Source organism: Chlorocebus sabaeus, chromosome 24 (assembly GCF_047675955.1).
Source record: "Chlorocebus sabaeus isolate Y175 chromosome 24, mChlSab1.0.hap1, whole genome shotgun sequence".
Classification (NCBI taxonomy): domain Eukaryota; kingdom Metazoa; phylum Chordata; class Mammalia; order Primates; family Cercopithecidae; genus Chlorocebus; species Chlorocebus sabaeus.
The window spans coordinates 7,265,966-7,292,855 of NC_132927.1; the positions used below are offsets into that span (position 1 = coordinate 7,265,966).

General features: G+C 43.9%; 2 protein-coding genes across 8 annotated transcripts in view; one reads left to right on the forward strand and one right to left on the reverse strand.

Moving 5' to 3' along the window:
* Positions 1 to 4,005, reverse strand: part of STRN3 (striatin 3) — a 136,089-nt gene extending 132,084 nt beyond the window's left edge. The window contains exon 1 of one of the 4 annotated variants that reach the window (XM_073010881.1): positions 3,454 to 4,005. In XM_073010881.1, the coding sequence (XP_072866982.1) occupies positions 3,454 to 3,735 (282 nt within the window). In that variant the 5' untranslated portion in view covers positions 3,736 to 4,005. The remainder of the gene's footprint in view (positions 1 to 3,453) is intronic. The other 3 variants (XM_073010882.1, XM_073010883.1, XM_073010884.1) reach the window with 3 other exon arrangements.
* Positions 2,756 to 26,890, forward strand: part of AP4S1 (adaptor related protein complex 4 subunit sigma 1) — a 72,791-nt gene continuing 48,656 nt past the window's right edge. For 2 of the 4 annotated variants that reach the window (XM_073010888.1, XM_073010891.1), the window contains exon 1: positions 3,049 to 3,335. The gene's annotated coding sequence lies outside the window, so the exon portion shown is untranslated. Of the gene's footprint in view, positions 2,845 to 3,048; positions 3,336 to 26,890 lie in introns of those variants that run through there. The other 2 variants (XM_073010889.1, XM_073010890.1) reach the window with 2 other exon arrangements.

Sequence of the window (26,890 nt, forward strand, 5' to 3'; positions counted from 1 at the left end):
GCATTTTGTATATACCCAAAATCCACTTACTATATACAAACTACAAAGAAAAATATAAGGACACATTAGCAATATATATAAACTATGCCTTGCAGCAGCATCATGGGGGCTCAATAAAACTTCACTGAAATGTACTCAAGTGGTGTGGGCCACACAAAACTAGACGAAGAATTACAAGTCAGATTCCACTCTATAAAAAAGTGCTAAGACAGTATAACATAATGGTTACAAGAGTGGTGATATGACCACAGGCTTTGGAATCAGACAGACCTGGGTTTGAATCTCAGCTGCAATACTTTATGGCTAGGTGACCCTGGCAAAATTATTTAACCTACCTAAATTTGTCTCCTTACCTGTAAAATAGGAATACCTACCTCAGAAGGTTATAGTGCTGATTAACTGGCAGTTTCTAACTTTTGGAAGTCACAACATGATAGATGTTGCTGCTTAAAGATCCTTAAGTTAGTAGGAGATATTTTGCTTAGACTTAACTCAATTTCTTCATTTCTAAGGGGGAAATCTCCTGAATTTTCTATTTTCAGGATTTTCAAAAGCTGGTCTAGAATAGTGATTTGCAAATCCTAGTGTCTTTTCCATGACAAGATTTTAAAGAATCTACTATGAAATTACAAAAAAGAAAAGTGTAGTGTAGTGATTTTTCTCTCTAACAGGCACTACTGTGAAGAAAGAATCACTTGTAGAACTTTAAAAAATACGCAGGCCTCTTATTCTCTGGAGATCTGGACTGATCTAGGGCTTGAAGTGGACTGTCTGTGGAATTTTGGTAATTCATGTTATATAAAAGTTAAGAAACAACTGTCCTACGACCTTATTAACAATGCTTTACCTGAGTCCAAGGTAAGGAAGAATCAGAGACAGAAGAGCTTTAAGACATGATCCTTTGGTTTCGTTCCAAGTTTCTAAGACCTTTACTATAAATTCTTTTTACGAAGAACAGAATCATACTGCAAAGTTCCTTTTAATATCTCTCCCAAAGCCAGGGAAAATAATATTCCCCATTAAAATTTTACATCAATATGGGGTATTCCTTAAGCTCATGTTCTCTATTGAAACTATTCCATAATTAACACTTTAAAAATACGTGTAGATGGAATCGCACCGGAGACTGTACATAATAATATGTAAGTTGTCTTAATTCTAGATTGTCTTTCTTAAAAATAAGTTTAGGTTTACAGTAAAAATCCACTGATGCTTCACTACATCCTCCCACAAATATGTATTCAACACATACATTTTAAAATATGCATCTCACAAGCAATCTCAGTGGACTGAAGGCACCTAAGGCAAATTCAATATTCCTGATAGAAACTAGAAACCTTATTAACTAAGTTAACCCAATAAAACATTTTAAATATATAACACAAAAAAAACCAATGCCATCATGAACATTTTACTCCAAAAGAATCAGTATGAAATAAGTCTAGAAACAGTGTAGGACTTCTTCAAAACAAGTAAACAAACAAAAACTTAGGATGGCTAATAACAGAACTACTGTACCAATAGATCTGAAAGCAAGCAAGCAAGCAAAAAGAATCTTCCTTAAAATACTTTGCTGCTGCCGTTAAGGAGAGGAGACCAAGAAGGGAAAGCAAATGCTACAGCAGGCAATAAAGGCTTCTTTAATACATAGTATAGGTTTTACTAATTTGCGCACAAGATATCTTTCTTCTCAGCTGCTCACATTAGTGAAGTTTATGGGTGAAAAATGCAATTGTTAACTTAAAGAGTGTTAAAATCAAAACTTGCATACAATAGTACAAAGGTCAAAGAAACCATAGCAGGGACTGGTGAAGTATTACTTAGTGAGCCTAGGCCTTAATGCATTTGTCAACCCAAATTTTAAAAACAAATGCCTAACTTTACTCACACAGAAAAAGTTTACAGTATGTAGTAGAAAGCTGTATATCAACAGAATTCTATAAATTTTAAGTATTTTAAAGCAAGACTGTACACAACTTAAAAGAAACCAGTTTTGACTTCAGCTTTTTTAAAGTTATGTAATTTTAAAGCCCAATATTATATCAAAACACAATTGTAAAGCTATGAAATGACTTAACAAGTATTACAATTTTTTTAAGACTTCATACAGTGTCAAAATACCCAAGTATTTTTTACTTTTGAAAAGTTTAACTTCACCCACTTTGTGCAGTCATATAAAAGTTTACTAGTTCAGAACCAAACTAAAGAGGACACCCTTTGTCTGAGGACACCTTTTCTAGTTAATCCAATCCTCCTCCTTTCAGCACTACATTTGCCTAACTATTCACCACATGCATATGACATATATGACAGCAAATACTGCTTATCTCCTAAATATACAACAGTCTGAAGAACAGGTGCAATACTATTTAGACGCATGCTTTTTGCTTCTAAGCCTAAATTTGCCCTGAAAAGGTACTTAAAAATAAACACAAATACCCAAGAAAGTTAAATAATCCTTTCAAAAAGATGCAGCAATTTTGAGAACCAGGACATGAGCTGTTAACTACGAACAGCTTCCAAATGTGTAGCCTATCAAAGGTTCACATCATGAGGATCGAGTAAAGCTCAACTATGAAGGGTCCTGAGAACATCTCACTTCGCTTCTCCTGCACAAGTAACATGATATAACTACATTTCAGTTCAAGCGAACATTAAATCTCTTCAGTCGTTTCATAAGTACAGCATCGATCGTCTGGTTGGGTTTTTTTATGGATAAAGAGATGAGGAAAGGAGATCTAGTGAAGAGTACTGTGAAAAGAAAAATTCAGTGCTGAAAGTGTTGATGAGTCACTAAGTAAGGAATAACTACAGAGAATCCAAGTGACTAAGGCAGCATCTCAGGTAAGAAAGTACTTAAAAAGTTAACGATAGGAAACAAAACTTCACAGGTCAGTCCCAAGTCACTGTGCACCGTAGCAGCCCAGGGAAGAAGCGTGGCTGTCAACGGGCAAGTGCGTACCAAGACTGAGGGAGGGGGCCAGATATGCCAAATCGGAAAGGGGGGTGGTCCGGAAAAGGGGGGTAAGATGCCTATCCTAGTCATTCTCTTCAGGCTCTTCATCTCAAGAGGAACAAACAAGAGCAAACTCTGGGTCGAGAGGCCCCAAACCGGACTCTCCCACAGAAAGGTGCTCGGCCCCAAGCCCCGGAGACCCGGGAAGGCCGCCTCCGGAGGAGCCCCCGCAGACGCCATACTAAAAGCCAAAATGGCTGCCCGGAGGAGGCCCGCACCGCGTAGCTAGTGAAGGTTGGGGAGCAAGCTTCTGCGGGAAAGAGGGAGGGGGACTCCAGGAAAAGCCGTTGAGAGGACCATCACACCCCGAGCAGCACAGGTAGGTTCCGCTCGGCCTCCCAAGGCACCGGCTCCGGCCGAGGGGAGTCCCCGGCCCCACCCCCCGGCCGGGAACCCAGCCGCCGCAGCCGTCCCGCACACCGACCCCAACGAGGTACCTGCAGTTCGGCCCGTTCCACCTCCCAGTGCGCCCGCTCCATCTCGAACCGAGCCCACTCGTGCTGGATGTAGTGCAGTATCCCCGGGATAGTGTACTGCTGCGGCCGGGACAGCTCGGGGCCTGCCGCGGGACCCGCTCCCTCGGAGGCCGGAGGACCCCCGCCGCCCGCCGCTCCGTTCCCCCCCGGCGAAAGGCCCAGGTTCCCCCCAGGTCCCTGCTGCTGCCGGGGAGGGGCCGCCATCCCCGGGCCGCCACCACCGCCTCCGGCAAGCTCGTCCATTGTGTGTGGGGCCCCGGCCGGGGCGCAGGGCGAGACGCCGACAGCTGGGGGAAGGGCCGGAGAGGGTGGCCCCGCGCTGGCTGCGGGGCGGAGGCCGGCCGGGAGAGGGGCGGGGAAGGGGTCGTTACTGTGTGCCTGCCGTGGGTCAGAGCAGGGAGCTGCCGGCCGCCGCCATTACAGTCCCTCCTCCATCTGCCCGTCTCACTCACTTTAGGGGAAGGGGGGCCGCGGCGGGAGGGGTTGGGGGAGAGTTGGGAAGGGGATAGGCGGAGGGCCGTCACTAGCGCACAGCATGCTGGGTAGCGAACGCAGCCTCACGCTTAATCGCCAAATAGAGTCCGGCCTCACCCTACGCCGGCGCACTGAGAACGCAGCCCGGGTCGCCGTTAGAGGGCGGGGGAAGAGCTCGGGCTCCGCCTCCAGGCCGGTGTACAGACCCGGTGCGGTGTCTGCCGCAGCTACAGGGCGCCGGGGCTTCGACTCTGGCCTTTGGAAGCTAGGCGGCCGTAGGCTTCCTGGTTATCAGTTTCCTTCGAGCAGGCCGTCCCCAGGCGGTTTCCTTCCCAAGGGTCTCTCACGCGTGTGCCGGGTTTCGGAGCTGGTTATTAACCTGGCTGGTCGCTCTGGCCGACCGCAGCCCGTCTCGGATTCCTGACGTTTCTTTTTCATTCTTTGGGTGTTTCAGGCAGTCCCAAGGGTGGGCCCTCTTTCCCTTCCTGTCACTGGCTCTGTCTCTGGTTTCTTAGCACCAGTAAGTTCTCTTCTGGCAAATAGCCAAGATCCTCCGGCTGTGGTTACTGATTCCTCGTCTCCGTCTCGAGCCTGGGCTTTGGTCCCGTTTCTGTGCGCTGGGTCGCGCGTCGTAACTTATTCCACTTTGCGTCCCCTCTTCTTTCCTTTTCTGGAATGGGTTGTGTTTCGGGGGGTTGGGAGAGGGGGAGGAGCGATTTTTTTTTTTTCCTTGGGAGAAGAAGAGGTAGTGAATTCCTTTAGATCTTGACGATGGTAGGTAGAGAGAGAAAAGTTTGAAGGAGCTGGCTAGACTAACAATTTGATATCTTAGAAATGAATGGGCTCACAAATATTGTCATCAATAGACTATTTTGATCGAAACAGAAAATAAAAGCATTGTGAGTACAACTTAAAATCCTAGATGGATGTTCTGCTGGGTCATTAAATGTTTAAGTGAATATGGCCGGATGCGGCTGCTCAAGCCTGTAATCCCAGCACTTTGGGAGGCCGAGGTGGGCGATCACTTCAGGCCAGGAGTTCGAGACTAGCTTGGCCAACATTGTGAAACCGCATTTCTATTAAAAATACAAAAATTAACCGGGCGTGGTAGGCGCACGCCTGTAGTCCCAGCTCCTGAGGAGGCTGAGGCACGAGAATTGCTTGTGCCCAGGAGGCTGAGGTTACAGAGAGCCGAGGTCGCATCGCTGCACTCCAGTCTGGCGACAAAGCGAGACTCCGTGTCGGAAAATTTTTTTTAAAAGTTTGAGTGAATGTAATATACGCATAAGAGACAAAGCTAATATTGTAAGTACAATCATGGGTATTTTTATGTGCTTAGTTTCCTAGAAAATATCCTAATGCGCTAGAATGTTTCTAAAAATTAATATAGCTAAGAAGCATTTGTTTGAAAAATAAGACAAAAATAATTAGCAACATAAGGAAATTAGGTTCGGTAATTATATTAATAGCGATACAGGAAAATTGCATTTAAGATCTGTTACTTTTTAAAATTTTTTTCTTTGTTGCAAAAGCCAATAAAACTTGTACTATGGAGTATGCACTACCAACCAATCAGGAAGTAATTTCAAAGAGATAAAGTAATTCATCTTATTTTATCACGTCTGCTTTACTGTTACTACAGTATAATGGAAAGCAGATTGGACTTGTTACTCATGCTGCCATGTTTTATTTATATATGAAATGAGATATTAGATCGTAGTACTAAAATGCTAGGGACTATTTCTTCAAATTATTATTTTATTTATTATTTTTTTGAGACGGGGTCTCACTCTGTTGCCCGGGCTGGAATGCAGTGGTGTAATCTCTGCTTATTGCAACCTGGAGCTCCCTGGCTCAGGTGGTCCTCCCACTTTAGCCTCCTGAGTAGCTGGGACTACAGGTGTGCATCCACCACGCCCAGCTAATTTGTATTTTTTGTAGAGACGGGGTTTTGTCATGATGTCCAGGCTAGTCTCCAATTCCTGGGCTTAAGTGGTCCACCCCGGTTGGCTTCACAAAGTGTTAAGATTTCATATTTCTTCAAATTATGAAAGTACTATTTATCTTATAGTTACCAACATACAACCTGTTTATTCATCCGATTCCTTTTTAGGGGGCCTCATAGCACATAAAAAGCTTGGAAAGATTATGCTGCCTCAAAGACATATACACACACACACACACACACACACACATACACAGAGACATTTGTGGCCGGGTGCGGTGGCTCACACCTATAATCCCAGCACTTTGGGAGGCTGAAGCAGGCAGATCACTTGAGCTCAGGAGTTGGAGACGAGCCTGGCCCACGTGGCAAAACCCTGTCTCTACCAAAAAAATACAAAAATTAGTTGGGTGTGGTGGCACTTGCCTGTAATCCCAGCTACTCCAGAGGCAGAGGTGGCAGTGAGCCGAGATCATGCCACTAAACTCCGGCCTGGGCAAAAGAGAGAGTGAGATTCCATTCCAAAAACAACAACAACAACAAAGAAAACCATCTGTGAGAGTGGGTGACCTGATGATAGCATCAAAAGAAGACTAACATGCACACTTATGTGTCCCATTGGTACCTTGAGCTTAAGGAAAGACTGGATTTATTATCCTTTTTGCCTCCTCACCTACCCTCAAAACAAAAACAAAACCTCTACTTCTATTATCTACCTTATTAAGTGACACTACATCCAAACTTGAAGCCTGGCAGTCATTCTAGCACCCTTCACTCAGCCCCCACAATCCAATTTCTGTCTCAGTGATATCTTTCCGATGGATTCTATTATCTCTCTTTATACTTAGTTTAAACCTTCCCACCTCCGTTCTACCCCCACTTTGCACTATCACTGCTGCCTGATTGGTCTTCCTAAAATGAAGATATGATTCTGTCATTCCTCTGTTTAACATAGTTTAGTGATTTCTAAATTTAGAATAAAGCCGAAATTTTAACATAGCATGTAAATAAATCTAGATCCACCCTATAACCTAATCTACCGTAACACCATCATGCCACCTCATTCTTCTCTTCAGCCAAACGGCACTGTTTTTGGTTCCTCAAATGTATAATGCTATTTCATTCCACAGTGATTTAACACATACTGTGCCCCATTGCCTGTCTTCAAAACTCAGCTCAGATCGGGCACAATGGCTCATGCCTGTAATCCCAACACTTTCGGGGACGGAGGTGGGAGGATGGCTTGAGCCCCAGGAATTCGAGACCAACCTGGGCAACATGGCAAAACCCTGTCCCTACTAAAAATACAAAAATTAGCCAGAGTGGCCACGTGAGTCTGTAGTCTCAGCTACTCTGGAGGCTGAGATGGGAGAATCACCCGAACCCAGGACGTCCAGGCTGCAGTGAGCCATAATTGATTGCATCATTGTGCCAGTGCACTCCAGTCTGGGCAACAGAGCAAAACCCTGTCTTAAGATAAACAAAACCCTCCCCCCAAAAAAACTCAGCTCAAGCGTTACTTTGTCCAAGAAAATGGGATCTTACTCAGGCTGGCCTCAAATTCCTGAACTCAAGCAGTCTTTCCGCCTTGGCCTCCCAAAGTGCTGGGATTACAGACGTGAGCCACCATACCCGGCCTATATTTTTTATTAAGTTTTTATCTTTTATTTTCTTGGCAAAAATGCTTATTTGGGGATACAGCATACTTCCTGTGGCGTCACACCAGGTGGTACATAATGTCTAGTTATCTGAATTTTAGTTTGTTACTAAATTTGATTAGACTGACCTAGCTATTATTGTCAGCTTTAGCTAGCTAGCTATTAACATAGATACTGTATTCTACCTTGCTCTGTGCAGGGCCTGTCCTGCAAAGAAAATTCTACTAGGTGTTTCTGGGAGCTTTAGGGTCATTCCCTGCAACAGGGACCCTACCAGTCCTCCTTCCATTTCCCACTATGATTCTTAGTTTCATACTCACTTCTAGTGGGGCTCCTTTTTTAGGTGATGACTTAAGTGATTTCTGGGTTTCTTGGTTCTTGTGATGCTCTCAAGTCCTCTTTTTCTTTTCTTTTCTTTTTTTTTAAAGTAGAGTCTTGCTCTGTTGCCAGGCTGGAGTACAGTGGCGCGATCTCGGCTCGCTGCAACCTCCACCTCCTGGGTTCAAGTGATTCTCCTGCCTCAGCCTCCCAAGTAGCTGGGGCTGCAGGCACGTGCCACTATGCCCGGCTAATTTTTTGTATTTTTAGTAAAGACAGGGTTTCACCACTTGGCCAGGATGGTCTCCATCTCTTGACCTTGTGATCCGCCTGCCTCAGCCTCCCAAAGTGCTGGGATTACAGGTGTGAGCCACCGTGCCCAGCCAAGTCCTCTTTTTCTAACCTCCACTTCTGCCAGGACATGCCTTGCCTTTCACACACACAGACACGCACACACACACAGACACGCACACACAGACACACCCTTCCCACCCTGACCTCTCCCTACCCTCCCCCTGTTCTTGTTGCTGCCTTAGTTTGGCCCCATCAATTAATTAGCGTCCTAGAGTTCCAGGGGACATGTTTTCATGTAGTTTTTGGTAGAGATGTTGTCTGTAGATGTTTTCTTTTGCTATCCTAGTTGTTTTCACTGTTTTTGTGAGAAGATTCAGGAAGATCCCAGAAGTACTCTGCTGCTATCACCACTACTTTCTTTGCTTCTCTTCACTCTTGCATTTTTAAATTTTAAATTGCCTGCTCTTTCTCCTAAAGTAATATATTGTAGCCCTGCTTTTGAAACATTTTCATCCGACCACTATTAAAGTCGTTATGACATTTTTTACTAGTCCAAAGATTGTGAGATATAGAAGTGTAAATTTAAGTATGTATATCCTCTGGGCAACAGTCAGGCAGGCTCTTGTCTGACAATTTAAATTTATTTACATTTTTAGCTGGATGCAATGGCTCATGCCTGTAATCCCAGCACTTTGGGAGGCCAAGGTGGGAGGATTGCTTGAGCCCAGGAGCTCAAGACCAGCCTGGGCAACATAGTGAGACTCCTGTCTCTACAAAAAATAAGAAAAAATTAGCCAGGTGTGCTGGCATATGCCTGTAGTCCTAGCTACTCAGAAGGCTGACATGAGAGGATCATGAGTCCAAGAGTTCCAGGGTGTAGTGAACTATGATCACACCACTGTACTGTGGCCTGGGTGACAGAGGGAGACCCCGTCTCAAAACAAAACAAAGCAAAATTCATTTTTAGCAAGAGCTGTAACATGTTGCTACACTTTATTGTGAAATTCAAAATAGCATAAAGTGCTTCTGGACTAAGGACAACCAAGCAGGCCACCTAAAAAGTCTCTGTGTTCTGCTCTGACAACTGATCTGAATGAGGATGGTACCAAGTTCAGACACACTTCTGTAAACTTGGCTTGGATAACATTTGCCTGGTATGTTTTATTTATTGCAAGTGGAAAGAGTGATTAGCTCAACTTTCTAAAAGAGAAAATCAGACTTAAGAATTTTGTTTTGGAAGTATTATCAGCTCTAATCACAACTGTGAAACACACTATAGTGAATATAGTAATTTAAACTTTATTGTCCTAAATTTTCACATTATCTGATTGAGCCACTTCTTTGACTCTGTTGAGATCAACTACAAGTAAATAATCTGTTAGAATTGTACCTTTTGTGGTGTGCTCCAGGGTCAAGATCTAAGCTACCAAAACATGCATATTAGCCATTGAAAGCTTTTATGTAGAGGGTACAACAGGCTGGATTTAAACCAGCGAATGGGGAGTGAAACTGTACATCCATGGTCTTGTTACAGCCATTACTGAATTAACTTTAACTAGTCTTGAAGCAAACCCAGAGGTAATGAGCTTTGGGTGAGAGCACGGACTTGAAAGCCATGCACTAAATGAAACGATCTTCCTCAACCATTTCACTGAGTGACCTTTGGCAAGTAATTAAATTTTCACATCTGTAAAGTGGAGATCAAAAGTCTCTGACTCACAGAGCTATGAGGGGGATTAAATGGATATAGTTAAAGCATTCAAAACAATGCCTGGCACCTAATGAGCACTGTAAGCACTTCCTATTGTTATTATCCTCTGCTCCTGAGTTGGTGAGTTGGGTGGTATTAGTGTGTCTGGAATTGGGTTCTTGGTCTCACTGACTTCAAGAATGAAGCCGCAGACCCTCGAAGTGAGTGTTACAGTTCTTAAAGATGGTGTGTCCAGAGTTTGTTCCTTCTGCTGTTCGGACATGTTTGGAGTTTCTTCCTTCTGGTGGGTTCGTGGTCTTGCTGGCTTCAGGAGTGAAGCTGCAGACCTTCGCTGTGAGTGTTACAACTCCGGATGCGCCATCTTTGAGAGCTGTAACACTCACCGCGAAGGTCTGCAGCTTCACTCCTAAAGCCAGCGAGACCACGAACCCACCAGGAGGAAAGAACAACTCCAGACATGCCGCCTTTGAGAGCAACACTCAACTATTCCGATCAGCAGGGTCCAAGGACCGTTGTGGGTTCTTGGGCAGGGATTGTTTCTGCTGCTACGTTGGTGAGCGCAACTATTCCAATCAGCAGGGTCCAGGGACCGTTGTGGGTTCTTGGGCAGGAGGAGAAACAAAACAAACCAAAACTGTGGGCAGTTTTGTCTTTCAGATGGGAAACACTCAGGCATCAACAGGCTTACCCTTGAAATGCATCCTAAGCCATTGGGACCAATTTGACCCACAAACCCTGAAAAAGAGGTGGCTCATTTTTTCTGCACTACGGCCTGGCCCCAATATTCTCTCTCTGATGGGGAAAAAGGGCCACCTGAGGGAAGTAAAAATTACAATACTATCCTGCAGCTTGACCTTTTCTGTAAGAAGGAAGGCAAATGGAGTGAAATACCTTATGTCCAAGCTTTCCTTTTGTTGAAGGAGAATACACAACTATGGAAAGCTTACAATTTACATCCCACAGGAGGACCTCTCAGCTTACCCCCATATCCTAGCCTCCCTATAGCTCCCCTTCCTATTAATGATAATCCTCTATCTCCCCTGCTCATAAGGAAATAAGCAAAGAAATCTCCAAATGCCCACAAACCCCCTGGGCTATTGGTTATGTCCCCTTCAAGCTCTAGGGAGAGGGGAATTTGACCCAACCTGGGTACATGTCCCCTTTTCCCTCTCTGATGTAAAACAGATCAAGGCAGACCTGGGGAAGTTTTCAGATGATCCTGATAGGTACATAGATGTCCTACAGGGTCTAGGGCAAACCTTCTATCTCGCTTGGAGAGATGTCATGCTACTGTTAGATCAAACCTTGGCCTTTAATGAAAAGAATGCAGCTTTAGCTGCAGCCTGAGAATTTGGAGATACCAGGTTTCTTAGTCAAGTAAATGATAGAATGACAGCCAAAGAAAAGGACACATTCCCTACCGGTCAGCAGGCCATACCCAGTATGGATCCCCACTGGGACCTCGACTCAGATCATGGGGACTGGAGTTGTAAACATCAGTTGATCGGTGTTCTAGAAGGACTAAGGAGAATTAAGAAAAAGCCCATGAATTTTTCAGTGATGTCCACCATAACTCAGGGAAAGCAAGAAAATCCTTCTGCCTTCCTTGAGCAGCTATAGGAGGCCTTAAGAAAATATACTTCCCTGTCACCTGAATCACTTGAGGGTCAATTGATTCTAAAGGATAAGTTTATTACCCAATCAGCTGCAGATATCAGAATAAGACTCCAAAAGCAAGCCCTGGGCCCTGAACAAAATATGGAGGCATTATTAAACCTGGCAACCTCGGTGTTCTATAATAGGGACCAAGAGGAACAGGCCCAAAAGGAAAAGCGAGATCAGAGAAAGGCCGCAGCCTTACTCATGGCCCTCAGACAAACAAACCTTGGTGGTTCAGAGAGGACCGAAAATGGAACAGGCCAATCAGCTGGTAGAGCTTGTTATCAGTGTGGTTTACAAGGACACTTTAAAATAAGACTGTCCAATGAGAGAGAAGCTGCCCCCTCGTCCATGTCCACTATGCCGAGAGCGAGCAAGGGCTGCCAGCCTGCTGTCACCTCTCATTAGCACATTGTATTACCAAGAGTGAGTAATACTGCCTTCCAGATTATAGCAACGGAAGTCTTTCACGACCACCATCAAACATTGGGAGCATTAATGACTCACTTGTTTTTGTGTTTTAAAATGTAGAGGCTTTCTTCTTTTATCATTTGCTTATTTGGTTTTTTGAGACAGTCTTGCTCTGTTGCCTAGCCTGGAGTGCAGTGGCATGATCTCAGCTCACTGCAGCCTTGACCTCCTGGGCTCAAGTCATCCTGAGGCTCCCACCTCAGCCTCCCAAAGCACTGGGATTACAGATGACAGCCATGGAGCCGAGCCTTAATGTAGCTTTTACTTTTTTTTTACTTTTTTTGAGATGGAGTCTCGCTCTGTCTCCTAGGCTGGAGTGCAGTGGCGTGCTCTCAGCTCACGTAACCTCTGCCTCCGAAGTTCATGCAATTCTCCTGTCTCAGCCTCCCAAGTACCTGGGATTACAGGTGTGAGCCACCATGCCCAGCTAATTTTTGCATTTTCAGTAAAGACAGGTTCTGCCATGTTGGCCAGGCTGGTCTCAAACTCCTGGTCTCAGGTGATCTGCCCACCTCAGCCTCCCAAAGAGCTGAGATCACAGGCATGAGCCACTGTGCCTGGCCCTAATGTGGCTTTTAAAAACACTTAATTTTAACTCAGGAAACACTTTATTTAATTAGGAAGGTCTTATACAATAGGTGTAGTTTTGGTTTTTTTTTTTTGAGATGGAGTCTCGCTCTATCGCCCAGGCTGGAGTACAGTGGCCGGATCTCAGCTCACTGCAAGCTCTGCCACCCTGGTTCACCCCATTCTCCTGCCTCAGCCTCCTGAGTAGCTGGTACTACAGGCGCCCACCACCTCACCCGGCTAGTTTTTTGTATTTTTTTTAGTAGATACGCGGGGTTTCACCATGTTAGCCAGGATGGTCTCGATCTCCTGACCTCGTGATCCGCCCGTCTCGGCCTCCCAAAGTGCTGGGATTACAGGCTTGAGCCACCGCGCCCGGCCAGGTGTAGTTTTATAGTCTTATTTTCTTGTATATTTTTAGGGGAAAATTCACATGGTATTTAATTTATCCCTAGGTAATATGAACATTAGAGTAAAAGACTTTGTAATGTTGAAACGAAATTAATTGCATATAAATTATGGAGCAATTGTTTTACAGAAACAGTCTCCATAATCCCTGTACTGCACTTAAATTCACTTACAGTCTACCAGTCAACTTGTCAGAGATATAGTTTTTGTAAAGTCAAATTCCTCTGCATCTTTTTTTTTTTTTTTTTTCCTGAGACACGGTCTCACTGTCTCCCCCAGACCTGAGTGCAGTGACCTAGTCACAGCTGGCTGCAGCCTCAACCTCCCAAGGCTCAGGTGATCCTCCCCTCTCAGCCTCCCAAGTAGCTGGGACTGTAGGCAGGTGCCACCATGCCTGGCTAATTTTTGTATTTTTTGTTGAGATGGGGTTTCGCCATATTGCTCAGGCTAGTCCCTCCACATCTTAGTAAGCTTTCATTTATTTGTTTCTTCCTTAACACAAAGCTATAGGAAACATTGGTAAATTAAATTTTAATTCTAAAGTCCTTTGGTTTGATTTGAACTTAAAATCTATAACATTGCACTTGACCTTAAGAACACTCACAGAGCCGGGTGCGATGGCTCCCACCTGTAATCCAAGCACTTTGGGAGGCCGAGGGGGGTGGATCATGAGGTCAGGAGTTCAAGACCAGCCTGGCCAAGATGGTGAAACCCCTTCTCTACTAAAAATACAAAAATTAGCTCGGTGTGGTGTTGGGCGCTTGTAATCCCAGCTACTCGGGAGGCCAAGGCAGGAGAATTGCTTGAACCCAGGAGGCAGAGGTTGTAGTGAGCCAAGATTGTGCCACTGCACTCCAGCCTGGGTGACAGAGCGAGACTCTGTCTCAAAAAAAAAAAAAAGAATACTCACAGACTTGTCATTTGAATCCTAATGCAGTGCTGTTAGGTGATTACTGCCCATTAAATGAAGAGAAAAATGTACTATATGAGAAAAATCTATTTGCCTTTGTATGTCTTTCACAGTTTTTTTCATTTTATTGTATTTCTTAATTTTCAAGACAATTTCAATTGGATTTAAATTGTGTCTTGGACCAGAATTTGATGAGACTTTTTGGTCAGTTTACCAAAATGGCTTTAGGTCAAGATCTGTGAGCCACGTGAAGCTTTATAAATTTTTCAGATATACTACTAGAAAAATGATAGACCAGTTTTCTTTCACAGTTTTCATTGGGAATCAGATATCTAATAAAAATTAACAAATTTAGATAAGAAGTACATAATGTGGTGAAACCCCGTCTCTACTAAAAATACAAAATAGCTGGGCATGGTGGCGGGCACCTGTAGTCCCAGCTACTCGAGAGGCTGAGGTAGGAGAATGGTGTGAACTGGGGAGGCAGAACTAGCAGTGAGCTGAGATCGCACCACTGAACTCTAGCCTGGTTGACAAAGCGAGACTCCATCTCAAAAAAAAAAAGTACACAAATATTTCAGAATCCAGAATATCTGGTTTGAAATATTTTGCTTGCTTGTTTATTTTTTTGTTTTTGAGACGGAGTCTCACTGTGTCACCCAGGCTGGAGTACAGTGGCATAATCTCAGCTCACTGCAACTTCCACCTCCCCAGTTCAAGCATTTCTCCTGCCACAGCCTCCCTAGTAGCTGGGATTACAGGCACCTGCCACCACACCCAGCTAATTTTTGTATTTTTAATAGTGATGGGGTTTCACCATGTTAGCCAGGCTGGTCTCGATCTCCTGACCTCAGGTGTCCACCTGCCTCAGCCTCCCAAAGTGCTGGGATTATAGGCATGAGCCACCATGCCTGACAGGTTTGAAATATTTTTAATTTGAGGGGAAAACTTGATTCACCATTTATTAGGAATGGGAAGTAATCTGTAGTAATCCTAGTTCTCCTCTGCAGTTCCTCCTTTGTAACATGACATGCATCACGACTCATTGCAGCATCACTATAGCACCTCCTGGGAGCATCCCAGACACAACAATTTTTGGTCCCCACTGCCTTTCTCTAAAATTAAGATACTGGATATTCTTGTGAATCCACAAGTTTGATGAAGAGTTTTCACCACTAAGCACAAATATTGCGTGGCTAATTTAGAACAATTGAGAATAAGATTCCCCTTGCAGGGCTTTTTCTTTTCCATTTCTAACCTATACCCACAGTTTGTCAAAGTGAGTATTTAATTCCCTATTTTAACATTATTTTATTTTATTTTTTGATACAAGGGGTCTCACTCTGTTGCCCAGGCTGCATCTCTGCTCACTGCAGCCTCCACCTCCCAGGTTCAAGCAACTCTCCTGCTTCAACCTCCCTAGTAGCTGGGATTACAGAAGCACACCACCACACCCGGCTAATTTTTTTGTATTTTTAGTAGACACAGGGTTTTGTCATGTTGGCCAGGCTGGTCTCGAACTTCTGACCTCAGGTGATCCACATGCCTCAACTTCCCAAAGTGCTGGGATTACAGGCATGAGCCACCGCACCCGGCCAACATTACTTTAAATTTCTGAATAAATTACCCTTGGCACTGAAACCAAATAGAAGAAAGATAATTTTAGAAGAAAAAATTTTATTTCCATTTTGAAAGATATTGTTGTCTTCATTATATACAGTAATGGGAAGCTTGGGTCTGTTTGAACTAGCTTTTCTGTCCAAAGAATGGAAGGTAGAATATGATGATCCAAGTTACTTTTAACTTTAAATGTAGGGAATAGATAGCAACAATGACACACACAAACATGCACACACAGGGACATAACACACTCTGGCCATTACCACTTTATATCTTTTTAAACTGTTCTTACCTCCTCTACCATCAGGGGATTTTGCTAGTCAGTTTCTCTCTGGCAAATGCTTGACAGTCCGCTCTCAATCTCTCCATCCCCCACTCCACAGGCACAGAGATGATTTCAATCAATCAATGTGATGATCTATTTATAGTATATAGATTCCTCATCCTCAGTTTTTCTCCCCAGCCTGCATCATATTCCTGTAAAAATATTTAAAATTCTTTAGTTCAGCTCCCTAATTTAGGATAGAAAGTGTGACTTGAACTTCTTTGAAAATACAGTATCCTTTTCAGTAAAACACTTGACTTCCCTCTGCTTTATTAATGTTTACTTTAAAGTTGCAAATAACTACACTTATTTGGACTTAAATTGTATCTCGGACCAGAATTTGATGAGACTCTTCGGTCAATTTACCAAAATGTCTTTTACCAAAATGGCTTTAGATCAAGATCTGAGAGCCATGTGAAACTTTAGAAATTTTTCAGATGTAACCGGGTGCAGTGGCTCATGCCTGTAACCTGTAATCCCAGCACTTTGGGAAGCCCAGGCAGGTGGATCACCTGAGGCCAGAAGCTCGAGATCAGCCTGGCCAACATGGTGAAACCCCGACTTTACTAAAAATGCAAAAATTAGCTGGGCGTGGTGGTGCACGCCTGTAGTCCCAGCTACTTGGGAAACTGAGGCAGGAGAATCGCTTGAACTCAGGAGGCGTAAGTTGCAGTGAGCCGAGATTGCACCATTGCACTCCAGCCTGGGTGACAGAGTGGCACTCTGTTTCAAAAAAGAAACAAAAAAAAAAGCAACACACATACATATGTGTTTAATGCCAAATTAATCAAATATGGCTGAAATATTTGTTGAGTGACTCAAGACTTTAATAGAAAAAAGAAAAGGTTTCATCTAAAGCTACTTCAAATATACTTTGAATCATAAAGGAGGGATTTTGAGAGAGAGACTGAGAGGGGGTTGTGGATGGGAAAAAAGGTAGAATGAGTGACAGGTTTCTTGAAATCAAATTTCAGTAATCCTAGGACTGTAGTAGGGAGAATCTGTTGGGAAGAGAATCTTACCTACACTGGAGAACAGGATGAGAGAAAGGAGGCTCTGGAGGGTTTCACATTTTCCTTATCTCATTTAGCCCTCACAATAACTCGGCAACAGAGTTAGCATTATTCCCAGTTGACAGGTGAGGAAACGGAATCATTGTAGAATTCAAGTAAATTCCGTGGCAAAGAAACAATGTTTTTGTTGTGTACAAACATAATATAACAAACTCTGAGGGAGGTTATCCAAATTAGATAAAAATCTGCTACTGACCAGTATTATTTCCTCCCGTTTATGGATGGAGAAATTCAGAAACAGCTAAATTATTAATATTTGGAAGCTGATGGAATGAATCAATATGGCGTGGCAAAAAGAATCTTGCAGTTGCCATTTCCATATTTCCTGAGTTTAAGACATGCTGATTGGATGCTCTTACCACATCCATTTTGAAAAACAGCACATATTTTAAAGACTTATGGCATTTAGAAATGTCACAATAAATGAAACAGTAGCTTAATTATTTAGGGTAAACATTTATTTTATAGCTAGATAACTTTGTGAAATTATATAATTTAACTCAACATTTTAAAAACAAACTCTATGTATGTAGGTATGTATGTATGTGATATATGTATGTATGTGACACAAAAAGTAATATATCTCTTAAAATTTGGGAAGTTTAAAACCAAGTAACAATATAGAATAAATATTGCCCCTAATCCTACTATCTAGAGTTAAGCACAATGCACTTTACTATAACCCTTCCTTTTCTACTTACTATGTCATAGTAGTGCTGGACCTTCCAGAGATAGAGTTTCTACATAGTAGCTAACAAGTATTGCAAGGAGTAGGAGGAACACATATGTCTAGTAATTTTTTTTTTTAAAGACATCTCACTCTGTTGCCCAAACTAGAGTATTATGGCATAATCATAGATTACTGCAGCCTCAATCTCCTGGGCTCAAGCCATCCTCCTGCCTCAGCCTCCCAAGTAGCTGGAACTACAGGCACATGCCACCATGCCAGGCTAATTTTTTTTTTTTTTTTTTTTTTTTTTTTTAATAGAGGCAGGGTCTTGCTATGTTGCCTAGGCTGGTTTCAAACTCCCGGGCTCAAGTGATCTGCCCACCTCAGCTTCCCAAAGTGCTGGGATTACAGGCCTGAACCATGAACCTGGCCCTGCTAGTTTTTAAAAAATATGTTTTGTAGAAATGGGGTCTTGCTATGTTTCTCAGGCTGGTCTTGAACTCCTGGCCTCAAGTGTATATGTTTATTTTTAATGACCCAGGCACTATGCATTTAATTCCATGGTCCTGTTGCCTAATGCATTCCAAGGGTAATCCTTCACATTTCATAAGATGAATCTTGTGAAGAGTGTCAGGTTTGGGGGCAGACATGACAGTATATTCTTTATTTTGCAAGATACATTTTCTGTTATTTGTTGTTGTTGCTGCTGTTGTTGTTGAGATAGAGTCTTGCTCTGTCACCATGCTGCAGTGCCGTGGTGCAATCTCGGCTCATTGCAACCCCCACCTCCCAGGTTCAAGCAAGTCTAGTGCCTCAGCACCCTGAGTAGCTGGGATTACAGGAGTCCGCCACTACACCCAGCTAATTTTTGTATTTTTAGTGGAGACGGGGTTTCACCGTGTTGGCCAGGTTGGTCTCAAACTCCTGGCCTCAAGTGATCCGCCCGCTTCGGCCTCCCAAAGTGCTGGGATTATAGGCGTGAGCTGCCAATCCTGGCCTGTTTTCTATAATTTTTTAAAACAACTTTAGGTATAGTATATTCCATAAAAATTTTTATGAACCATTGACCACATACCATTTGATATGGTTAGGCTTTGTGTCCCCACCCAAATCTCATCTTGAATGGTAATCCCCATAATCCCCACATGTCAAGGGAGAGACCAGGTTGAGGTAATTGAATCATGCGGGCCGTTTCCTCCATGCTATTCTTGTGATAGTGAATGTGATAGTGAGTGACATCTGATGATTTTGTAAGGGGGTCCTTCCCCCTTCACTTGGCACTTGGACGTCCTGCCACCTTGTGAAGAAGGTGCCTTGCTTCCCCGTTGCCTTATGCCATGATAGTAAATTCATGAGGCCCCCCCAAGCCATGCTGAACAGTGAGCCAATTAAACCTCTTTCCATTATAAATTACCTAGTCTTGGGCAGTTCTTTATATCAGTGTGAAAGCGGACTAATACACCATTCAAAATATATAGTTCTGGCCGGGCGCGGTGGCTCGAGCCTGTAATCCCAGCACTTTGGGAGGCCGAGACGGGTGGATCACGAAGTCAGGAGATCGAGACCATCCTGGCTAACACAGTGAAACCCCGTCTCTACTAAAAAATACAAAAAAAACTAGCCGGGCGAGGTGGCGGGCGCCTGTAGTCCCAGCTATTCAGGAGGCTGAGGCAGGAGAATGGCATGGACCCGGGAGGCGGAGCTTGCAGTGAGCCGAGATCGCGCCACTGCACTCCAGCCGGGCGACAGAGCGAGACTCCGTCTCAAAAAAAAAACAAAAAAAACAAAAAAAAAACAAAAAAAAATATATAGTTCTGTGGTATAATATGAAATATATTTGGCCTTTGTCCCTGATTCCTGTGACAAAGCCCCTAAAACTCTTGAGGTTTCTTGAGTGATAGGAGTATCTTTTTTTTTTTTTTTTTTTTTTTTTTTTTTTTGAGACGGAGTCTTGCTTTGTCGCCCAGGCTGGAGTGCAATGGCCGGATCTCAGCTCACTGCAAGCTCCGCCTCCCGGGTTCACGCCATTCTCCTGCCTCAGCCTCCCGAGTAGCTGGGACTACAGGCGCCCGCCACCTCGCCCGGCTAGTTTTTTGTATTTTTTAGTAGAGACGGGGTTTCACCATGTTAACCAGGATGGTCTCGATCTCCTGACCTCGTGATCCGCCCATCTCGGCCTCCCAAAGTGCTGGGATTACAGGCTTGAGCCACCGCGCCCGGCCAGGAGTATCTTTTGTTATTCACACTGAGCTCCTTTCATAACCCCTGAGTAATATACTAATAAAGTGACCTAGAGTGAGTCTGTAGCTAGCCTCAGGGTGGGGCCAGTCAAGGAAGGACCAAGTGATGAGAGGATTAGAGAGCTGGAAATTTCAGTCCCACCCTCCAGTCTTCAGGAAAGGGAGAGAAGGAGCTAGAATTTTTTTTTTTTTTTTTTTGAGATGGAGTTTCACTCTTGTTGCCCGGGCTGGAGTGCAATGGCATGATCTTGGCTTACCGCAACCTCCGCCTCCCGGGTTCAAGCAATTCTCCTGCCTCAGCCTCCTGAGTAGGTGGGATTACAGGTATGCGTCACCATGTCCGGCTAATTTTGTGTTTTTAGTAGAGATGGGGTTTCTCCATGTTGGTCAGGCTGATCTCGAATTCCTGACCTCAGGTGATCCGCCGGCCTCAGCCTCCCGAAGTGCTGGGATTGCAGGTGTGAGCCACCACACCGAGCCAGAAGATTTTTTAAATCCCCAAAACAAAGCCCCAACCTTTCTTCTGCTGGTCCTGGTAGCCACTAATCTACTTTCTATCAGGATCATATAATAGGTAGTATTCTGCATCTGGCTTCTTTCACTAACTGTTTTTAAGATTCATTCATTTTGTTCCCCTTCATTGTTGAATAGTTTTCTACTGTATGGATATACCATGTTTTGTTCATCTATTTATTAACGGATAGAAATATTTTCATTTCTCTTGAGTATATACTTAGAAGTAGAATTGCTGGATAATATGGTAAATTGTGTTTAACTTTTTTGGAAACTGCCAATTTGTTTTCTAAAGTGGCTGTAACATTTACATTCCCACCAGCAATGTATGATGAACATTCCAGGGTCTCCACATCCTAGCATTTGTTACTGTCTGCCTTTTTTATTATGACCATTCAAGTGGGTGTGAAATTGTATCTTACTGGGGTTTAAAACCATGTTTGTATTTTCCCAGTGATTAAGGGTATCGAACATTTTTTCACATGCTTATTTGCCATTCATATATCCTCTTCAAATTTATTTCCTTATTCATTGTCTGTTTTTTAATTATGTTACTTGTCTTCCTATTAAGAATTCTTTATATATTCTAAATCCAAGTCCTTCATCAGATACATGGTTTGCAAATCATTTTTTCTAGTCTGTGACATTTCATTTTCTTAATGGTGTCTTCTGTGGGTTTTCTTGCGGGGAGGGGGGTGTTATTTGTTTGTTTGTTTCTTTTTATTTTTTGAGACACAATCTTGCTGTGTCACCAGGCTGGATTGCAGTGGTGCAATCTTGGCTCACTGCAACCTCCTCCCAGGCTCAAGCAAGTGTCATGTCTCAGCCTCCCAAGTAGTTGGGATTACAGACGTGACTGCTACACCCGGTTAATTTTAGTAGAGATGAGGGTTTTGCCCTGTTGGCCAGACTGTTCTTGAACTCCTAGCCTCAAGTGATTCCCTCGCCTCGGGCTCTCAAAGTGCTGCGATTACTGGTGTTAGCTACCACACCCAGCCTTAAATTTATTTTTTCTAAAAGTTTTATATAACTTTAGTGCTTACATTTAGGTCTGTGATCTGTTTTGAGTTATTTTTGTATATAGTGTGACATAAATGTTGAAATATATTTCTTTAATTTTTTTTTTTTTTTTGAGATGGAGTTTTGCTCTTGTTGCCCAAGCTGGACTGCAGTGGCATGATCTCAGCTCACTGCAACCTCCGCCTCCCAGGTTCAACCGATTCTCTTGCCTCAGCCTCCCAAGTAGCTGGGATTACAGGCACCCACCACCACACCTGGCTAATTTTTTGTATTTTGTATTTTTAGTAGAAACAGGGTTCCACCATGTTGGCCAGGCTGGTCTCGAACTCCTGAGGTCAGGTGATCCACCCGCTTCGGCCTCCCAAAGTGCTGGGATTACAGGGATTACAGGCATGAGTCACCATACCTGGCCTATTTCTGCAATTTCTTGAGGTGAAATAAAAATTCTAGCCAGGAACGGGCACGGCGGCTCACACCTATAATCCTACACTTTGGGAGGTTGAAGCAGGCGGATCACGAGGTCAGAAGTTTGAGACCTGCCTGGACAACATGGCGAAACCTCATCTCTACCAAAAATACAAAAATTAGCCAGGCATGGTGGCACATGCCCGTAATCCCAGCTACTTGGGAGGCTGAGGGAGGAGAATCACGTAACCTCGAGAAGCAGCGTTTACAGTGAGCCAAGATTGTGTCATTGTACTGCAGCCTGGGTGACAGTGAGACTCTGTCTCAAAAAAAAAAAAAAAAAAAAAAAAAATCTAGCCAGGTGCTGGTAAATGCTTGACAAAATAATGGTTCTTCCATGTCTGTTTAAAATATTTTCAACTTTGGGAGAGACACCTTGTGGCTTTGAGGGAGGAGGCAGCCACCCAACCAGCCAGATCCGTGACCAAATGAAAAATTATTCATAATACTTATATATTTGTGTAGGACTATCCTATTAGTTCTGTCCCTCTAGAGAACCCTGACTAATGTCCAGGCACAGTGGCTCATGCCTGTAGTCCCAGCACTTTGGGAGGCAGCGCAGATCACCTGAGGTCAGGAGTTCAAGACCAGCCTGGCCAAAGTGGTGAAACCCCATCTCTACAAAAAAAAAAAAAAAAATTCTACAAAAATTAGCCAGGCATAATGGCGGGTGCCTGTAATCCCAGCTACTCAGGAGGCTGAGGTGGGAGAATTGCTTGAACCTGGGAGGCAGAGGTTGCAGTGACCAGAGATCACACCATTATACTCCTGTCTGGGAGACTGAACGAGACTCTGTCTCAAAAAAAAAAAATTAATTAGTTAATTAATTTTATAAAAAGAGAACCCTGACTAATACAGGCTGCTACAACAAAATACCTTAGACTAAGTAACTTATGAATGACAGAAATTTGAGCTGGGCACTGTGGCTCATACTGATAATCTAAGTACTTCTGGGTACAACCTACCAAGGCAGGAGGGTTGCTTAATTTTAGGAGTTTAAGAACAAACAGCCTGGGCAACAAAGTGAGACCCTGTCTCTACAAAAACAAACAAACAAACAAAAAAACGGCACAATGGTGTTTCCCTGTAGTCCCGGCTACTCAAGAGGCTGTTCCCTTGTGGTCTTATACCAAGTAAGCTCTCAATCAGTGTTAACTGAATTTGATTTGGGATTCAGTGAAGTGAACCTTATGTTTTTATAGGTGTGAACCTTGATCAGTCTTTGCTACTCTGAGCATGGTCCCTGCACCAGCAGTATTGGCATCAACTGAGAGCTTGTTAGAAGTACAGAATGCCAGACCCTGCCCCAGATCTAAGGAACCAGACTCTATTATTTATTTATGTATTTATTTTAGAAACGGGGTCTCATTCTGTCTCCCAGGCTGGAGTACAATGGTGTGATCATAGCTCACTGCAGCCTCGAACTCCTGGAATCAGACTCTGTTTTAACAAGCTCCCTGTCTTATTCTGTTTGGGCTGTGTGGTGGTTAATACTGAGTGTCAACTTGATAGGATTGAAGGATGAAAGGTATTGATCCTGTGTGTGTCTGTGAGGGTGTTGCCAAAGGAGATTAACTTTTGAGTCAGTGGGCTGGGAAAGGCAGACCCACCCTTAATCTGTTTGGGTACCATCTAATCAGCTGCCAGTGAATATAAAGCAGGCAGAAAAATGTGAAAAGGTGAGACTGCCTTAGCCTTCCAACCTACATCTTTCTCCCCTGCTGGATGCTTCCTGCCCTCAAACATCAGGCTCCAAGTTCTTCAGCTTTGGGACTCAGACTGGCTTCCTTGCTCCTCAGCTTGCAGGCAGCCTATTGTGAGACCTTGTGATCGTGTGAGTTAATACTACTTGGTAAACTCCCCTTTATATATACATCTATCCTATTAGTCCTGTCCTTCTAGAGAACCCTGACTAATACAGGATGCTACAACAAAATACCTTAGGCTAAATAACTTACAAATGACAGAAATTTGGGCTGGGCCCTGTGACTCATACCTGTAATCTAAGTACTTCTGGGGACTAATGCAGGAGGATCGCTTAAAACTAAGGGTTTTAAGAACAGGCCAGGTGCAGTGGCTCACGCCTGTAATCCCAGCACTTTGGGAGGCCGAGGCGGGTGGATCACGAGGTCAAGAGATCAAGACTATCCTGGCCAACGTGGTGAAACCCTGTCTCTACTAAAAATACAAAAAATAAAGATACAAAAATTAGCCAGGCGTGGTGGCAGGCGCCTGTAGTCCCAGTTACTCGGGAGGCTAAGGCAGGAGAATCACTTGAACCCTGGAGGAGGAGGTTGCAATGAGCCGAGTTTGCACCACTGCACTCTGCAGCCTGGCGACAGAGCGAGACTCTGTCTAAAAAAAAAAAAAAAAGAACAAACAGCCTGGGCAACAAAGTGAGATCCTGTCTCTTCAAAAAAAATTAAAACAATTAACTGGGCACAATGATGTCTGCCTGTAGTCCCAGCTACTCAAGAGGCTGAGGTGGGAGGATGGCTTGAGCCCAGAAGTTTGAAGCTGCAGTGAGTTATGATCATGCCACTGCACTCCAGCCTGGGCAACAGAGCAAGACCCTGTCTCTAAAGAAAAAGGAGCAGAGATTTGTCACAGTCTAGAGGCTGGGAAGTCCAAGATCAAGATCTCATCAGTGTCTGGTGAGGGCCTGCTTCCTCATAGACTATGCCTTCTCACTGCACCCCAACTAGCTCTGGGGTCTCCTTTATAAGGCACTCATCCTATTCATGAGGGCAGAGTGCTTATGATCTAATCACCTCTCAGAGGTCCATCTTCCCATACTAGCACATGGAGTGTAAGGTTTCAACGTAATATGCGGAAGACACAAGCATTCAGACTGTAGCACTCCCCGAAATCATTTGTCTGTTAATTTGATAAGGACAGGCCAGGTACAGTGGCTCATGCCTGTAATCCCAGCACTTTGGGAGGCCAAGGCAGGTGAATCACTTGAGGTCAGGAGTTCAAGACCAGCCTGACCTACAGGGTGAAAGCCCACCTCTACTAAAAATACAAAATTAGCCGGGTGTAGTGGCACATGCCTGTAATCCCAGCTACTTGGGATGCTGAGGCAGGAGAATCACTTGAACCTGGGAGGCCAAGGTTGCAGTGAGCCGAGATTGAGCCATTGCACTCCAGCCTGGGCAACAAGAGCGAAACTCCACCTCAAAAAAAAAAAAAAAAAAAAAAAAAAAAGGCCAGGTACGGTGGCTCACATACTTTGGGAGGCCGAGGCAGGTGGATCATCTGAGGTCGGGAGTTCAAGACCAGCCTGACCAACATGGAGAAACCCCGTCTCTACTAAAAATACAAAATTTGGCCGGGTGCGGTGGCTCAAGCCTGTAATCCCAGCACTTTGGGAGGCCGAGACGGGCGGATCACGTGGTCAGGAGATCGAGACCACCCTGGCTAACACGGTGAAACCCCGTCTCTACTAAAAAAAAAAATACAAAAAACCAGCTGGGCGAGGTGGCAGGCGCCTGTAGTCCCAGCTACTCGGGAGGCTGAGGCAGGAGAATGGCGTGAACCCGGGAGGCGGAGCTTGCAGTGAGCTGAGATCCGGCCACTGCACTCCAGCCTGGCGACAGAGCCAGACTCCGTCTCAAAAAAAAAAAAAAAAAAAAAAAATACAAAATTTAGCTGGGTGTGGTGATGGGCGCCTGTAATCCCAGCTACTCGGGAGGCTGAGACAGGAGAAGTGCTTGAACCCAAGAGGTGGAGGTTGCAGTGAGCCGAGATCATGCCATTGCCCTCTAGCCTGGGCAACAAGAGCAAAACTCCGTCTCAAGACAAACAAACAAACAAAAAAGATGTTATCTGAGCCAGGCGTGGTGGCTCATGCCTGTAGTCCCAGCACTTTGAGAGGCCAAAGCAGGTGGTTCCCTTAAAGTCAGGAGTTTGAGACCAGCCTGGCCAACATGGTGAAACCCCATCTCTACTAAAAATACAAAAATCAGCCAGGTGTGGTGATGTATGCCTGTGATCCCAGCTACTCCGGAGGCTAAGGCAGGAGAATTGCCTGAACCTGGGAGGGGGAATTTGCAGTGTGCTGAGATTACACCACTGCACTCCAGCCTTGGTGATACAGCAAGACTCCGTCTCATAAATAAATAAATAACTTGAATATGCAAACTCTGTAAAAGAATGGGAAAATGTACATAAATAATGTTAAGTCACAAAATCAAAATGCCAAATTCTACAGTCACATGGATTACAACTATGTAAAGTGAACATCTAAATAGATAAACATTCAAAATAGAACAGATAGGCCAGGTGCAGTGGCTCACGCCTGTAATCCCAGTACTCTGGCAGACCAAGGTGGGTGGATCACCTGAGGTCAGGAATTCAAGACCAGCCTGGTCAACATGGTGAAACCCTGTCTCTACTAAAAATACAAAAAAAAACACAAGCTGGGTATGGTGGCGCACGCCTATGATCCCAGCTACTCGGGAGGCTGAGGCAGAAGAATTGCTTGAACCTGGGACGTGGAGGTTGCAGTAAGCCGAGATTGTGCTACTGCACTCCAGCCTGGGCGACAAAGTAAGACTCCATCTCAAAAAACAAACAAACAAACAAACAAAAGAAAAAAAAAACAGAGGGATCTTGAAAACATTTTGCTAAGTGAAAGAAGCCAGTCACAAAGGACACCATGTTGTATAATTCCATTTATATGAAGTATCCCAAATAGGCAAATATAAAAAGACAGAAAGTAAATTCGGGGTTGCCAGGGGATAGGAATTTAGGGGATGATGTACAAGAGGTATAAGGTTGTAGTAATACTTGCACAAGTAAGTGAGTATACTAAAAGCCATTGAATTGTACACTTTAAGTGAGTGAATTGTATAGCATGTTAATTATATTTCAATAAAGCTGTTAAAAAGAGATACAGACAAGCAGATCGGACAACCTGTAAGAGTTCCTAGTGGCCAAAGATGGAATAAATTGAACAGTATAGCACTGGATATAGCCCAAAGTATAAAATAAACATACATGAGTACATACTGCAGTCCCTACTTACCCACAGTTTTGCTTTCCACTGTTTCAGT